The sequence below is a fragment of the Miniopterus natalensis genome, chromosome 19, assembly GCF_054644295.1.
Source record: "Miniopterus natalensis isolate mMinNat1 chromosome 19, mMinNat1.hap1, whole genome shotgun sequence".
NCBI classification, from domain to species: domain Eukaryota; kingdom Metazoa; phylum Chordata; class Mammalia; order Chiroptera; family Miniopteridae; genus Miniopterus; species Miniopterus natalensis.
The window spans coordinates 107,537-122,827 of NC_142099.1; the positions used below are offsets into that span (position 1 = coordinate 107,537).

Sequence of the window (15,291 nt, forward strand, 5' to 3'; positions counted from 1 at the left end):
TTACAACTCAGTCATAAGACAAACCAACATTAACGGGCAAAGATTTTATTACACACTTTACAAGAGAATATATATATGAATATTCAACAGCATTACTCATTAGGGAAATATAAAACAGCCTACAATGCGTCAGAATGGCTAACGTTAAAATGACTGACAATATCAAATGAGGAAGATAGGAAGCAACTGGAACCATACACTAGTGGCAGTGAAAATGGTACAAGAAGTTTATAAAAATGGCAGTTTTTAATGAAGTTAAAGAATACCTACTTTATGACCAGCTCTCACTCCTAGGTATTTACCTAAGAGATATGAAAACCAAGTCCAGAGCAGCTTCATTCATGACAGGAGCAAACTGGACAAACCCAAACGGTCAGCAACAGTGTTATGTTCACACAGTGGGATACTATCCAGAAATAAAATGGAGCTACTGATAGATGAACAGCGTTCATGAATATCAAAAATATTACATAGCATTATATGAACATGTTCAAAAACAAGTAAAATTAATCTGCAATGACAGAAGACAAAAGTGTTTACCTTTGATGGGTGTTCTGGTTACATGGTTGCATATGTATGTAAAAATTAAATGAGCTGCACACCTGAATTTGTGTATTTTACTAATTAAAATACATTTTTTTAAAAAATGGGCACCAGACTTTTTTTTTAATGTTCTTATTGATTTTTTAGAGAGAGGGAGAGAGAGAAAGGGGAAAAAAGAGAAACATTGATTGGCTGCCTCCTGCACACATCCCAACCTAATTCTGCCCACCCCGTATACTCAGTGGAGACACTGTAGAAACTGACCTGCCACTCTTGACAGACACACATTCTACCTGATGAGCAAAGACTGACAGTAAAGGGGACAGAGGGTTGCTCTCCTTCCCTTTCCTTCTGTGTTGCCATTTTCTGTAAGTGGTCGAGTAACACAGGGAAGTAACACAAATAAGGAAGAATACTGTAGGGCTCCTTGGTTGTTCCTGTTTCTCAGACGTCGCCGTTTGCCATCTTTCTGATATATAAGCAAGTCCTGATTGCAGAAGAAAGTATGGTCTCACCTGGCTGTCAGCACTTGACTGACTCAGACCTAACATGCTTACCTTGTATGTGTAGAGGTGGAAAAATTTCCCTTCTCGGTTCTTTTATTGGTCTAGTATCAAATTCACATAAGAAAGATTAACAGGAGAAAAACAATTTTAATTTTGTACATACAGAAACACCCTAAAGTATAAGACCCAAAGGCAGTCAGGCAATTGAGGCTTGTCTGCCATCCAAAGCTAAGGAATGGGATTGGGGCCAGGGGCTCCAAAGGGGAGGAGGCGATTCATAGGAAGATAAGAGCTGATGTTTAGTAGTCAGATGGTTCCCCAGTCCTACACACAGGTCATTCAGATAAACGTTAACTCTATTAATAACTCTCTCTCTGGGACAGGCCCGCTATCTAAATGCTTTTAAGCTGTTAAAGGGGGAGGTAAAAGTTTTTCCTGAGTCTGCTGGGTCTCAACTTCCTTCAGCTCAAGGTAATTCACATGCCAAAGTGGCCTATTTTGGGGTGGGCTCCTCTGCTCCCCTTCATACTCCAAGCCTCACTGAACTCCCACGACTCATGGGCCCACTGAAATTTGTGCTCTTGGGGGACACAAATGCTCAAAATGAATGGGGGAGCCAAGAAACACAGACGTCCCCTCTGGTCAGGCACATGCTCCATTGTCCTATTTAATTCACGTACAACGCACAAGTTTAAACATAAAATTAAGAGCCCTGGCTGGATTCCCAGTCAAGGGCATGTACCTGGGTTGCAGGTTCAATCTCTGCCCTGGTCGGGGCACATGTGGGAGGCAACCAATCAATGTGTCTCTCTCACATCAATGTTTCTCTCCACAACTCCCCCTTCCCTTCCACTCTCTTTAAAAATCTATGGGAACAGATATCTTTGGGTCAGGATTAACCAAAAAAACAAAACAAAAAAAGATAAAGTTAAGAATTTCAAGACTGGGACAACAGCATTAAGCCAAGCTTCTGACCACAGGACTTCTGAGCACGCAGGGAGTCGGTGACGGAGCAGGTAAGTCGCCACCTTTGAGGTGAGACCAGCACACGTGACTCACTGGGGATGCACAAGGCACGCAACTGCGGAGAAGCTTTAAACAAACAGGTGATAAATGTCGGGGAAATGTCACCTGGAATTCAAATCTTATCAAAAACATGAGAAATCATATGGGAGAAAAGTCTCCCAATTGTGGCGACTGTAGGACATTCCCACTTTTCTGGACATGAGAGAACCCACACTGGGGAGAACTGAATTGCTGTAATAAGTGTGAGAAAACCTCATTTTGCTGCTCCCCTGACCTCCCTCCCCCCCCCCGCTCCCCTGAAGTGAAGAATGCAGGAAAGCTTCTAGCAGAAGCACTGGCCTTGTCCAGCATCTGAGAATCCACAGAGGAGAGAAACTCCAGCATGTGATGAGAGTGAGAGAGGTTCCAGGTGGTTCAACTCTGAGAAGCAGCCAGACTGCCCAAGTGGCTACACACTGAAGCAGTTTCATTAAGAATTCAGTAATAAAAAGGATGCTGTGGGAAAGAGCATGAGAAACACTTCAAGCACTTTGAGGTCTTTTCCTCTTGACATGGCAATTTTTCCAAAGTCAAACCCTCGTATGGAGATAATCCTTTAGACAGAGTCATAACTCTTGTCTGCAGCAGGCCAGGCACCTTGGGGTAGTGATTTAACTGTGTCTCCGGGTGAGCAGCTGTAGGTTTGGAGAATCCTGCTTTTCACCTCATGACCTTGTAACTGCTGACAACTGAATTCCTTTATACCCAGAATTTTCTTCAATGAAATGAGGATATTACAGGATAAACAAGGCATTTGAGTAGATGCGCTTCTGGCTGGTTTAAAGTTTCAGGACCTTTACTTTTGGTACTAACTCCCTTCCACACTCACTAGTGGTTAGAGAACCCGCTGCTATTGAGAGGCCTGCAGAACTGCAGTCTCTGTCCATTCAGCACACGAAAGTGCCCACGAATCCACAGCACATGGGGCAGGAAGGTCCCAGTTTCAGGGCTCTGTCTGCATCCTCCAAATCTAGGTTCAATTCCATTTGAACACATTCCTCACCTGTCCCCACCTCCTGCCTCATTTCCTTCCACTCCCCTCCTGTCTGTTGGAATCTCTGACTCTGGCCTCTTGCCTTGGCTGCTCTTCTTCTGGTTGTACTTCCTGGCACAACCTCGATGCGACTCCACCCCACGTGCTGGAAAGCCATCACCACCTATGTCCTCATTTCACATGACCCTCAGGTTCTGTCTTCACTTATAGAGCAGTGTTGTTGTCCAGAACCACTGACTAGGGCTGAGGACCATATTCTACCTAAATCTCCCCCACACTGTGATCAAGGTTATTTTCCAAGAAGGTCCTTCTTTTTCCTATCTCTCCACTGCTAGATATCCTATTTACTCGCCTCCCCCAACTCTGCTCTTCTGGTTTGACAGCCCAGCCTCACAGGAAGCACACGGAGGTCGTGGCCCCACACAGGACAGCGCACCAGAGACCCAGAGAGAGGAAAGAGACACTGGTTGTTCAGTCACTCAACCCACCAGTATTTATTTTGTATTCTGTGTTTTCCACATTTTGCTATTTCCTTAGCATTCCCTATGAAGTTAAGTTCCTCACGTGAATAGGCTTTCCCTCTTGTGAATTCTCTCATGCTGACTGAGGTGTGAGCTCTGACTGAAGGCTCTCCCGCACTCGCTGCACTCATAGGGTTTCTCTCCAGTGTGGACTCTCAGGTGTCGAATGAGGTGTGAGCTCACTCTGAAGGTTTTCCCACACTCGCTGCATTCATAGGGTTTCTCCCTGGTGTGGATTCTCTGATGCAGGATGAGGTGTGAGTTCAGGCTGAAGGCTCTCCCACATTCTTTGCATTCAAAGGGTCTCTCCCCAGAATGGACTCTCTGGTGTCTAATGAGATCGGAGCCCCCCCCAAACCCTTTCCCACATTCCTTACACTCATAGGGCCTCTCTCCAGTGTGGATCCTCTTGTGTCTGGTAAGCTTGGAGCTGTGTCTGAAAGCTTTCCCACACTCGCTACACTGATGGGTTTTCTCCCCACTGAGAACTGTGGTCTGTTTAGTAAGATTTGGGTGCTTGAGAGATTTTCCACATTGGGGAATTTTTTCTCCAGCATAAATTCTTTGATGCTTAATAAAACCTGAATTCCACTTGAGACTTTGGTCATAGGTACCATGTTTACAAGATTTCTGGTGTGTAAATTCATTTGAGTTCAGGTTTACACTTCTGTCACATCCACCATGACTTAATATTTCACCTGAGAGTATATTTTTGTGGGTGAGGATTTTGCTAAAACCTCCATCCTGAGCAGACAATGGTCTCCGAGGCTCCCCAGGTTCGTTTTCCTGCTGCCACTTTATCCGGCCTGCAGACTTGGAGACGTCCTGAGGCTCCGGAGATTCCTCTGATGCAAATCCCGAAGGTCTTCCTGATAAACTTCTCTGTGAGTTCATTTTTTCATGAATGTCCAGGTTTGGGATAGACCCACTGTTTTCACTCTCATTATCTAAAATGATAATGATAAAAGAGATAAATACCTGTTTGCTGAGCTAGAAGAAAAGAAATTGTTCAGATACACCCAGGAGAATGTCGCTACTTCACTCAGCCACTCTAAAAACGTGGCCTTTCAAATGAGAGGCAAGGAGGACACAAAAGAAAACATCAGTACAAGCAGGTCATATGTACAGCGGTTAGCAGAGAGAGGAGACAGACTCCCAGGGATGAGCAGATGAAACAGAAAAGACTGGAAAGACTATCACCACCAGCAAGAACAAGGAGGAAGAGAAAGGAAGGAGAAAGAACTATGAGTGAGACTGAGGGGTCTTGGGGGACTCTGGGTCTAGGATTCACGCCTATGGTTAGGCTTCGAGTATGCATATGTGGAGCAGAAAACATCCGCCCATCTATCCATCCGTCCACTTCTTCCACAGTAACCAAGTCCTCTCAGCACTTTCTACTAAACATTCCCTCCATACATCCCTTTCTTGACATTTCTGCTACATCACCATTTCCTATCTAGGTAGCTGTTTTGCCTCTGAACTATTTTTTTTCCTAGTCATCCTGAACACCATTGCCAGACTGTCATGAAACCCTGTCACCCTCTAACACCCCACCACGAACCTTCAATCTCTTTTCCTCCACAACAGGAACCACTTATGGTCTAGCCCTCACAATTCTTCCCTTTTAGCTCGTGACTCTGTACCATGCTGGAATCAAGCAGCCCCTTTGTTACAGGGGATCCTTTCTCTCGAAGATGCTAGGGTAGGGAAGGGGTTTAGGTAGCCCTGGTCTTAGGGTGGAGGAAGGTCCACTTTTAGACAGTGTGGATGGAAATGTTTCCAGAACAAACTTGAAAGCAGAATCTAGGTATTTAAAAAAATTACTGTATGTTATTCTTGAGTTTGTTTTTAGTGTCTCTCACAGCTAACATGATGTCAAGTCCGTGAACTTGTAAACAGGAGTTTCAGAACAGTGGTGAGTATTCTATGGAGGTGTCACCAGAAGTATGGCCAACTTCCTATAAAAACATGAGAGAGCTCTATAAGATGGAAAGCCCAGAAGGAAAGGCCACAGCATGGATCTTGCTCTGTCAGCTGTACTCTGAACATGCCTCTCTCTATGAACAGTTTCTGTTTCTGCTGCTGTTTCTTCCCCTTTTTTCATCCTGACATTTTCTCAACTCCTTCAGTTTTCTTTAATTTACTCATAGATAAAAACATGCATGTTCTGGAAATATTCTGGAAAAGGGAGAATATTCTCTCCCTCTCTCTCTAATGACTAACACCACAGAGGGAAAAACGTTCTCAACTTCTCCTTGGGTGACAAAGGACCCCTACAGCTACTGGGGCAATCTGTCCCACACCTCTAGTGCCATGGACTTACCACAGTCCAGTGGGAGAGGGGGTTCTGAAGAACCCTGAAGGTCCTTGGCCTCCACTAGCTGGAGCTGGACAGTAAGTGCTGGTTTAGGAGGTGCCACCTTTCTCCTGAATATTTCTTGTCCATGTCCAGGGACTGGAACCTGAGAAAAATAAAGTGTATCTGGGCTTATGAGAGAGTCCCTGCTGGAATGAAACATCTTCCCCAAATGAAGAGAACCTCCTGAAGGAAGAACCAAATCGGACTCAGCTGTAAGATGTGACATAGTAACAAACAGAGAGCAAAGGAGACATACATGCACCCTGAACTAGGAGCTCCTCCGTCTCCCACTATGGATGTCATCCACTCTCGTGGTCTTGGCTTGCCCATACCCTCTGTACCTGAGACGTGGCCTCACTGCTGCCACTCTCCACATCTTCCAGCACTGTCACGGCCTCCTCCCCGCTCTCCGGGTGCTGCTCCCGCACCCGGGCCTGCAGCTCCACGGGCAGGATGCTCAGGAACTGCTCCAGCACCAGCAGTTCCAGCATCTGCTCCTTGCTGTGCGTCTCGGGCCGTAGCCACAGCCGGCAGAGCTCGCGGAGCCGGCTCAGCGCCCGGTGTGGCCCAGGTGCATCATGGTAGCTGAACCGCCTGAAAAGTTGCCGGCACAGCTCCTGCTTGAGAGAATCACTTCTCTGTGAGCAAGCATCCTGCTCCCAGGCAAAACCTTCGTCCTCTACCTTCACTCTCAGGAGCCCTTCTTCCTCCGGAGGATTCTGAGCTGCAGCTTTCTTTGACTCTGTCATCATCTTGGGATAGAATGATCAGAAAGCCCAGTTCTGCTTTGTGAAGGGTCTTATTTAGTTTCAAGAGCTCTCCTGGGGGGGGGGGGGGTTGTAAAAAATTACTATTACTGTCTAGAAGATGAAAGATCACATTATGGAAATAGATGTTTTCTATTACACAAAGATGTACTTACTATGTGTAAGAACACTGAAATGTCTGCTTTGTGAATACAACTGTTATATAATTCCTACCTCAAAACAGCTTAAAATTTAAACTTAAAAGCACGATAATTTAGGGAGCATCTGAGATCTTGCTCCTGGCATATGCTATCAGTTTGGCTAAAATAAACTCATAAAAATTCAAAAACAACAACAAAACACACACAAGATAATTTAAACGAGAAACATTAAATATAATATAAATACAAGGCAGTATTAAATGTTAACATGCCACATGCAATTAAATTATTTCTAAGTTACACAGACAATAAGGACCAGGGACAAATGAGAGAAGAGCTTCATAAGGTTGGAAACAGGAAAGAGCACAGAGGTCACAATGGTCAGGGAAAGCTACCTAAAAACTAACTTCTGAAGAATAGGTGGAACCTGACGAGGTCGTGGGAGACAAGAAGTCACAAACAATGGAATCTTTGACATTGAGGCTAACCATCTTACCGATAAAATAAAATATCATAAACCAGCAACATAACTTTCATAGGTCTTCTGCGCGTCTAGTTATTGAATATTAGATCCCCAAGACTTGTGAGCACACGGGAATGGTCTGTCTAGTTTCTGAACTGAAACACTGAATGGCAGGAATTTAGAGGTGAAGCCTGGAGCACAATAGCGAAATGCAAACATCAATCCTTTGGGTCTGCCCACTAAACATTCCATCAAGTTGGCTTCTGGGTGTCCCACTGACAAGCACTTTATTAACAATGTTAACACACACAAAGCACTGGGCTAGGAGTGGTAGCTCAGTGGTTCCCAGCGTAGGCTGGGTTTAGAGCTGGGCTCACTGCCTAATCGCCACGTGGGAACTTTGTCAGAAACAGATTCCTGGGCCCAGCTCTAGGGATGCTGACTTGGTTAGCATGAGGTGCGCCTGGAAAATCTGTATTCTGATGTACAGCTATAAGGAATTGAAATAGAGCGTTTGAGTTTGCAAGAAATTTGCAAAATCTTTGGAATGACACAAAACACACATGGATATAAACCACTAAAATAAAACATGTTCCACATGACACACTGAAAATGCTTGATAAGTGCTTTAAGCTTTAGTACTAAACACGCTGTATGGTGAAGCTGAACAGACTAACAGGTGTAAGGTAGGGAGAGAATGAGTGTCTGTGTACACGTCGTAGCAAATATTTCCCAGAGTTGTGTGTGTTGGGGGGGGGGGGGTACACTGGATGCTAAAGGGTGAGAAAGATTCAGAAAGGCAAGAAGGGGCAGGAGCTGAGAGGCGGGATGGCCAGCAGGTGTTGGGAGAGGTCTGCAGGGCCTAGCAGGTGGAGGGCTAAGAGTCCACTGTGTCGAAAAGGTGTCAGCACAGCCCCTGGGAACACATGTCCACCTCATATTACTGTTAGTTGTTTGGCTGTTTTTCTTCATCAACTGACTGGAGGTCCATGAGGTAAAGCACTGTGCATTTTCAATATCCACTCTTAAGTTCCCATATTTGTTGATTTATTGGATAAAACTGGAATTGAGGAAAGTCTGAGATGCTTTTGCTTTGAATATTCTATACTTAAGATGATAATGACACACCCACTTGGAAAAACATTTCTAACAGATGTCATGAGATGTTAATGGGAAGGAGGCAGGGATGGAAACAGATTGAGACAAGAGCCATAGGAAGGGAAGATGAAGACAAACATCAGGATTAATTCTTCAGCAGTACGACCCTTGCAGAATCCTGCTCAGACTGAACCTTGGAAACAGACTGAGTGGGTGTGAGACCCGACGCTGGCAAGGGCACGGGGGAGTGGTCAGCGCCGTGGCGGGTGAGACTGTCCCTCCCGGTCGCCTGGACGGTTTTGATACTTCAGGGGCATCGTGTCACTCAGCACAGTTGCTGACCGGACCCACGACCCCCTTACGGTCCAGCTCTCCTGCTAAGCAGCGGTCGCACGCACCTGTCACCTCCTCCAGTGAAGTCCTGCCCGCAGGTGTCTCCTCAGTTCGCACCCACTTAAAACAGTCCACAGCTCCAGGGAGAACTGCTCAGTCCTTGGGGTCGGCTGGCTTTTAACTGTCTCACTAGCTTCGAGTTAATAAACATTCCGCGAGCACCTCGCGATCCCCGCGTCGGGGAGACACCGCTCAGCCGACGCGCGGACAGACGCCAGAGGCCGCGGGACAGACAGCACGCGGGGAGGGGCGGGGTCTGCGCGGCGCGCCGCGGCCCCGCCCTCGGGACGCGCTCACCAGCCGGAGCTGCGAGCACCGGTGCCTCCGAAAGGGCGGCGACTCCTCCCGCGAGAAGCGGGCGCTCCGGGCGGGCTGCGGGCACCAGCGGCAGGCCCGGCCCAGACGCCGCTCCGCGCCCGAGAGCCCCCGAAGCGCTCGGCAGGAAGGCCGCCTCCCCTGCCCACGCCCCCTGGCCGGCGTGGTGACGCGAGCCCCGCGGGTAACTATGGAAACCACACGCTCCTCCCTCCGGGCGCCGAGCCCAGTTCCACCCCCTCCTCGGGATTCCTGAGGTCCGCGGACAGAGCGCCGCCGGGCTGCAGCCCCGACGGGGACATGCGAGGACTAGGTGTTTGCAGGGGACAAAAGGCCGAACGCCCGGGTCCCCAAGCTCGCACTCACCTCTCCCGTAGGGCTGGCTCCGACCGGACACTTCCGGTGGAAGGACGGTGCCGCGTCACCCGTTTCTCTCCACGGACAGCTCTGAGTGTGCGCGGAAGACGCGCCAGCTTCGGGCTGCGATTCCCAGAAGGCCCCGGGTCTCCTCGGTGCTCGGACTCCATTTCCCAGGGGTCTTCGCCAAAGTCCCGAGGTTCTCGGAGCTTGAAGGAGGCGGAGTCTCGCCTCAGCTTCCGGGTCCTGACCTGCGCGCCGGCGCCTGCGCGGTCGGGGCCTCGACCTCAGTCGGGGCAGAAGAGGCGAAGCGCGCGTGACGGGGACGCCGCGCACCGCGCGTTTGCGAAGCTGCCCCGGCTCCTCGGGACCTGGGTTCACCCGCGCCCCGGGCGCACCTGTGCGGAGTTGCTCACAGCCCCGGCTCTCAAGTGTGGACGCGCTTGGATCCCTTTCCCTGTGCAGAGAACTACACCATTAGCAATAAGTTGCATTCGCTACCCTTGCCCGCCCGTCTGAGGGAGCCACTATTACATATTTTGTGTTTATTGTCTGCTTTCATTTAAACGAGATAATTCTACAATTTTATAAAATATATGCTTGTCTAACCTCTATGCTGTACTCCTGAAAGTAACACAAAATATGTTGAGTGTAAACTGTGACTGAAAAATAAGTACAGCAAAAAGTTCTATTACACACTCATGTCCAAACAATAGGTGGTTCGACCTAAAAGGCATCATGTCACAGGTGGGATGCTGTTTGCTTCTTCTCACTCCACAGTGTTACTAAGATTTATCCATATTGTTGAGTTTAAATTAATTCTCATGACCATAATATTCCAGTCGTGAATGTAGCGCTGCGTTCGTCCTTTCTCCTAGAGGTGGGCAGATACACCAGCACCTCGGGCCCGGATCACTGCAGTCACCTCAAGGGGTCCCACTGCTTCTGCCAGGGTCCCCCAGTCTGTTCTCAATAGAGCAGCCCTGGCGCTGCTATGAAAGCTGAAGTTCCATCATCTCCTGACAGGTAGCAGAATAGGCCTCCCCAAAACATACACTTGAAAAACAGCAAACAGAGGCTTGCTCTGAACTCCCCTTATCTGCCTAAAGACAGGAACTCCAAAAGCAATTCCATTGTCATAAATCCCCTCCCGGGGAGTTTCATCCACCAGGGAAGATTGTCACAGGAGGTTGAAGACAAAGAGAATTTAAAAATTACTGTATGGCTAACATTTTGAATATGATAGAATTGAATTATTCATTTTCTGATGCTATTGTAGGACCATGCTCAAGCAATACTAAATAGCTGGATGAACATGGCGATCCAGTAACTTTAGAGCTGGCAATGTGTTTGGACTAGCCTAACTAACTTCAAGATAGCTCCCAAAAAGGTGCATATAAAACTAACCTAATGTAGATAGATGTTTTTAGATCTTTATAGTCCCAAATATCCTTTTCTTTTTTAAAATATATTTTTATTGATTTTAGAGAGAGAGGAAGGGAGGGAGAAAGAGAGAGAGACAGAGAGACAGACAGACAGAAACAAACATCCATCTGAGAATTCAAGACACATTCATTGGTTGCCTCCTGCACGAGCCCTGTCCCAACTGGGGATCAAACCTGCAACCCAGGTGCATGCCCTTGACCTGGAATCAAACCACTGAGACTTTTTAAAAAACTGGTTATTGCATTTGCCTGGTTTCTTTATTAACTAAGTTGAATACAATCTGTAATATATATTTTATGTCTATGTCATCTCACCTTTCTTCTGGGAGTTAATTCTTTTTACTAAGATACATGCATATTAGGTGTAGCTGCAGTTGATTCATACTGACTCTGGATACACTTCTGTGCTACCCCTATTTTTAAAAATCCAAGAGTGTTTGCCCATTGGCTAAAGTTATTATAAGCACAAAATAAATGGTAGTGTTTGAAAAAAAAAATCTCAGCACACCTGTCCTGTCCACTGGTGCCCTTGTCACCTCCCTATTTCTAAGGTATAGATGAGTCATTGTCAGTGGGGACATGACAATGGCCTTTACCAGGCCACTCCCCCAGGCCAGAGCCATCAGTCGTAAGCACAGCTGGGGGTGCATGAGAGCGGCACAGTGCAGGGGCCTGCAGAAGGCAGCATAGTGGTACAGTGGTTACAGGCCAAGGCAGCTCAAAGCTGCCCTTGACCTCCCCCCACCACCCCCCACCCCCAAACAGGAAAGAGAACAGCTGGATGTGGAAACTGCAAATGGTGATAGCTAATGGTCTTGTCAGGGCCCCACAAGTTGACAAGCATCTGTGGGGTGTGACTGGTTCTGAAGCAGAGATTCAGGAAGGAAAGATTGGCCAGGAAGAAGTACATTGGGGTATGAAGTTGAGAGTCTAACATGCATACAAGGATGATTGTTGGATTTCCCAACAGGGCAACTGAGTATGGGGTAAAATTGACTATGAAGAGCCTGGAGTATCAGGGAAGCCCACTGATACTGAGCTGTCACTGGATTTTCCCATTGCTTTCCTTTTACATCATTGGTACAGTTGGTAAGAATGAAATGAAGAATATTTCATCTATAGTTTGTGAAAACCACTGAATATTGGTGTTTTTAAGGAACAGATAAGTCATCAAGGACGACTCTACTCTTATTACTGTGGTATAAGGATGCATTATAGTAGAGGTAGAAAGTAATGACAAGGTGAGATGAGATTGATGCACCAGAAGCTGTATAGAAGTGATTACAGATCTCAACCTGTGAAGACAGAATGACAAGCAAGCAGAATTGCCTTCCATGTGTGAGTTGTAGTTTCTTCCAGAAGACAAGGAGTTTTAAAAGCCATGTGATTTCTTTTTCTTACAATTTGACTAAAGTGATAGAGTAATGGTGTATCGCTGCCTCAGAGAGAAGGTAAAAGGGGTAATAACCACAGGAGTTATGGAGAAAAGAGGCAACTGTAATAGAAAATCACAGTAGCATTCCTCCTTCTGTCTACCTCCACTGGGGCCAAATACCCCACCTGCAGGAGGTTGTCAGGCAGACACGTCCTGCTGCCGGGAAGATTAACAGTGTAGATTTGGAAGCTCTTAGAGACCCAGATTGAGTACCAATTTCTTAGCATCAGAAATGATTTCTTGTTGCAATCATGGGGCCTGCACACTCCTTTGGATAATTAGCTGGATTGCAGAAGAGAACATAGGAGTATATTCTTAGAGAAAATCTTGGAATACCATAATTCTTCCAAATTAAAAATATGTTAACACATAACCATATAAAAATGTAACCTATAACCATGGGTATATGCTACTTTAACATTTAAAAGAGTTACATAAAATTTTGGAAGGAAATAAACATAATTTAGCTTGAGTTTAATATTTAGGTTTGACTCCAGAACAATCTTAACCTCACAAAGATTATATATCTCTGCATCTCACTCCTCAAGCACGGGAACCACGGTGGTCAGCTACATCTTTTCTAGAGCCCAGGAGTCTGCATTTGTGACTCAGGATCACATTGCTCCAGGGCTCTCCAGCTGCCCAGTTTTCTGACCCACATTAATGTAACCACACAAATCAACCACCCCATTGTTTTCTCACAACACCCTGGACTTTAGTAGAAAAAAAATAGTTTTATCTCTTTCTCAGAGTGACATTTAGTTAGAGAAAACAAATGTTTTTCAAAATCAAAGCAGAAAAACTATTTGCAGAACTGGCCCAAATCACAATTTGATTGGTAAAATCTAGCACAGCTTCCACTAGATATTTGTATGTTCCCTGTAAATTAAACTTCATGTTAATTCTGTGGGCTCAAGTGGAACCTGTAAACACAGTGACACCAAAAGCATTTTTGCACAAACTACTAGGTTTTGTGTGTGTTTTTTTACTTAAACAAATCAGCTTAGTTTTCTTTTTTCCCTTTTTCAATGTAATGGTGCACATAAGTTCGGAAGGAAGACTAGATATAACAGTACTTTGTTCTCTGCTTTTAAATATTTTGCAGTTCTTCATATGAACATAAAATTAATGAATGTAAATAACTATGAAGAACATACAGAATACTGAGTCATTTCCCCCATTTGTGAGTGAAAAGAAAATAGAGTCTGTCAGTTCATCGAACAATTGCCCTATCTACCCTGACAGGTTCTAAAGCTGAGAAAGGATGGATGGAATCACAGATCAGATAAACTGAGGAGTGAGAAATGCTTGGAACTATTAACAAAAATCGTTTTTCTTAGGCCATTTCTGCTTCCTGGTAAAATTGAAATATGGCTACATTGACTCATTGATTCCCTCTGGATAATGGTGGAAAGTCTTAAGAGATCATGGATGATGTAGCCAGTGAGTAATTTTTAAAACTAGAATTGGCAGGGGAGTGATTTTCAACTTCTGCAGTTCTTGACAGAAGTTGGAAGAACAAAACCCTAGAGATCTTATTAGAACAGTTATTAGAAAGGAGCTCCTGATAAAATGACCTTCTTGTTTTCTGGGTGTCCACAGGGATCCAGCTCTAAGAGTGGAACTCATTAACATGTTCTCCACATGCATATGGCTATTTAAAAGTTTCAAAAGGGTTTCATTATTGTTCACAAAATGGAGCAATCTCTAGGGCTATCTGTCTTGGAGGAAAACCCTTGATTAGGGACTGACTGCCATGGGAGAGAATGGTGTCGGCACCTGTCACTACTGGGTTCACCCAGCTTAAGGGGGCCTTAGAGCCACTCAGCAACCCTGGGATTCACCCAACTATATCACATCCCAACTTTCCAAACATCACTGGAACAACTGTCCCTCCCTTTGGGATGGCCTTTTGTCGAGCAGGGTCTTAGCCAGTGTGGAGCAGAGCTACCCTCTCCCAGTAACACTGTTGTTGATTCTGTTGTGTTTGTCAATGGCTCATCCACTCTGTGATGTTTTCACTTCCCATAAGTATTGTGTTCACTGCCATGTTCCTAGCAAACTCTTAGTACATAGTTAATCAATATTTGTTGACTGTATCAGTTAATTTATAAAGGATAGTAATAGGCTCGGTGAAGACTTGCTATCATTTACAATGAACACTTTGGGGGAAAAATAGGCATAGGTAATTTTTCATTGAATAAAATATGAGGGCAAAAGTATCAACTTTATATTGACAATAAAATTGTGACTCTACCTTATTTCTCCTTCATGTATCTCTGTTTACTATTAGTACACATTTCTTAGTTTTTGACAACTATGTACATGTTGTTTAAAAATAAATAAAATAGAGAAATATAAATAAGTGGGAACAGGTGATATATAATAAAACTGAAGAGTCACATATACCATGTCTGAGAAATTTTGTATCTATAGATAAACTCTTCAACATATACCCAGGAGATAACACACAGAATGTTGATGTCATCTTTATTTGTAACAGCAGGGATGGGCAATGCTAAGCCACAAGGACGAGGCTCCACATTCTGGATGTGGACTGCGTTATTCATGCCCTTAAGAAACATCATCATGGCTCAGGATCACCTCTTACTGAGTTTATCGTAGGAAGAATCAACTGCATTCTAAACTTCTATCTTCTTTCAAAAATAACAGAATATTTTCTATAACCAAAACTAAACCCAAACCCATTCTTACAAGCCCTAACTAATTTAAAATAAAATCTATTCTATCTGAAAAAAGTGTAAGAATTAGTGCTCAGAATAGGAAAATATGCACATTGTATCTGAAAATGATATATTTTGAGAACAATTTATTAGGTATTTGTGTTTTTTCCCCCTGAGGGCTCTAGATTGACCTTAAGTTTCTTAAA

The 15,291-nt window shown here is 45.1% G+C and overlaps 1 protein-coding gene across 5 annotated transcripts; it reads right to left on the reverse strand.

The window, feature by feature from the left end:
* Window positions 1-2,260: 2,260 nt before the first annotated feature.
* On the reverse strand, window positions 2,261-9,630 carry ZNF165 (zinc finger protein 165). 5 transcript variants are annotated; one of them, XM_016220278.2, is made up of 4 exons: window positions 9,531-9,630; window positions 6,330-6,809; window positions 5,953-6,091; window positions 2,261-4,576 (listed from the first exon to the last, which is right to left on the reverse strand). In XM_016220278.2, exons 2-4 carry the CDS (start codon window positions 6,738-6,740, stop codon window positions 3,669-3,671), a joined length of 1,458 nt encoding a protein of 485 aa, XP_016075764.2. In that variant the 5' UTR covers window positions 6,741-6,809; window positions 9,531-9,630; the 3' UTR covers window positions 2,261-3,668. The 5 variants fall into 5 exon arrangements, with proteins under 5 accessions (XP_016075764.2, XP_087683815.1, XP_087683816.1 ...); XM_087827689.1 differs by lacking the exon at window positions 9,531-9,630 and adding an exon at window positions 8,855-9,209 and having other exon boundaries at window positions 2,262-4,576; XM_087827691.1 differs by lacking the exon at window positions 9,531-9,630 and adding an exon at window positions 8,855-9,209 and having other exon boundaries at window positions 2,263-4,576; window positions 6,330-6,605.
* Window positions 9,631-15,291: the final 5,661 nt, after the last annotated feature.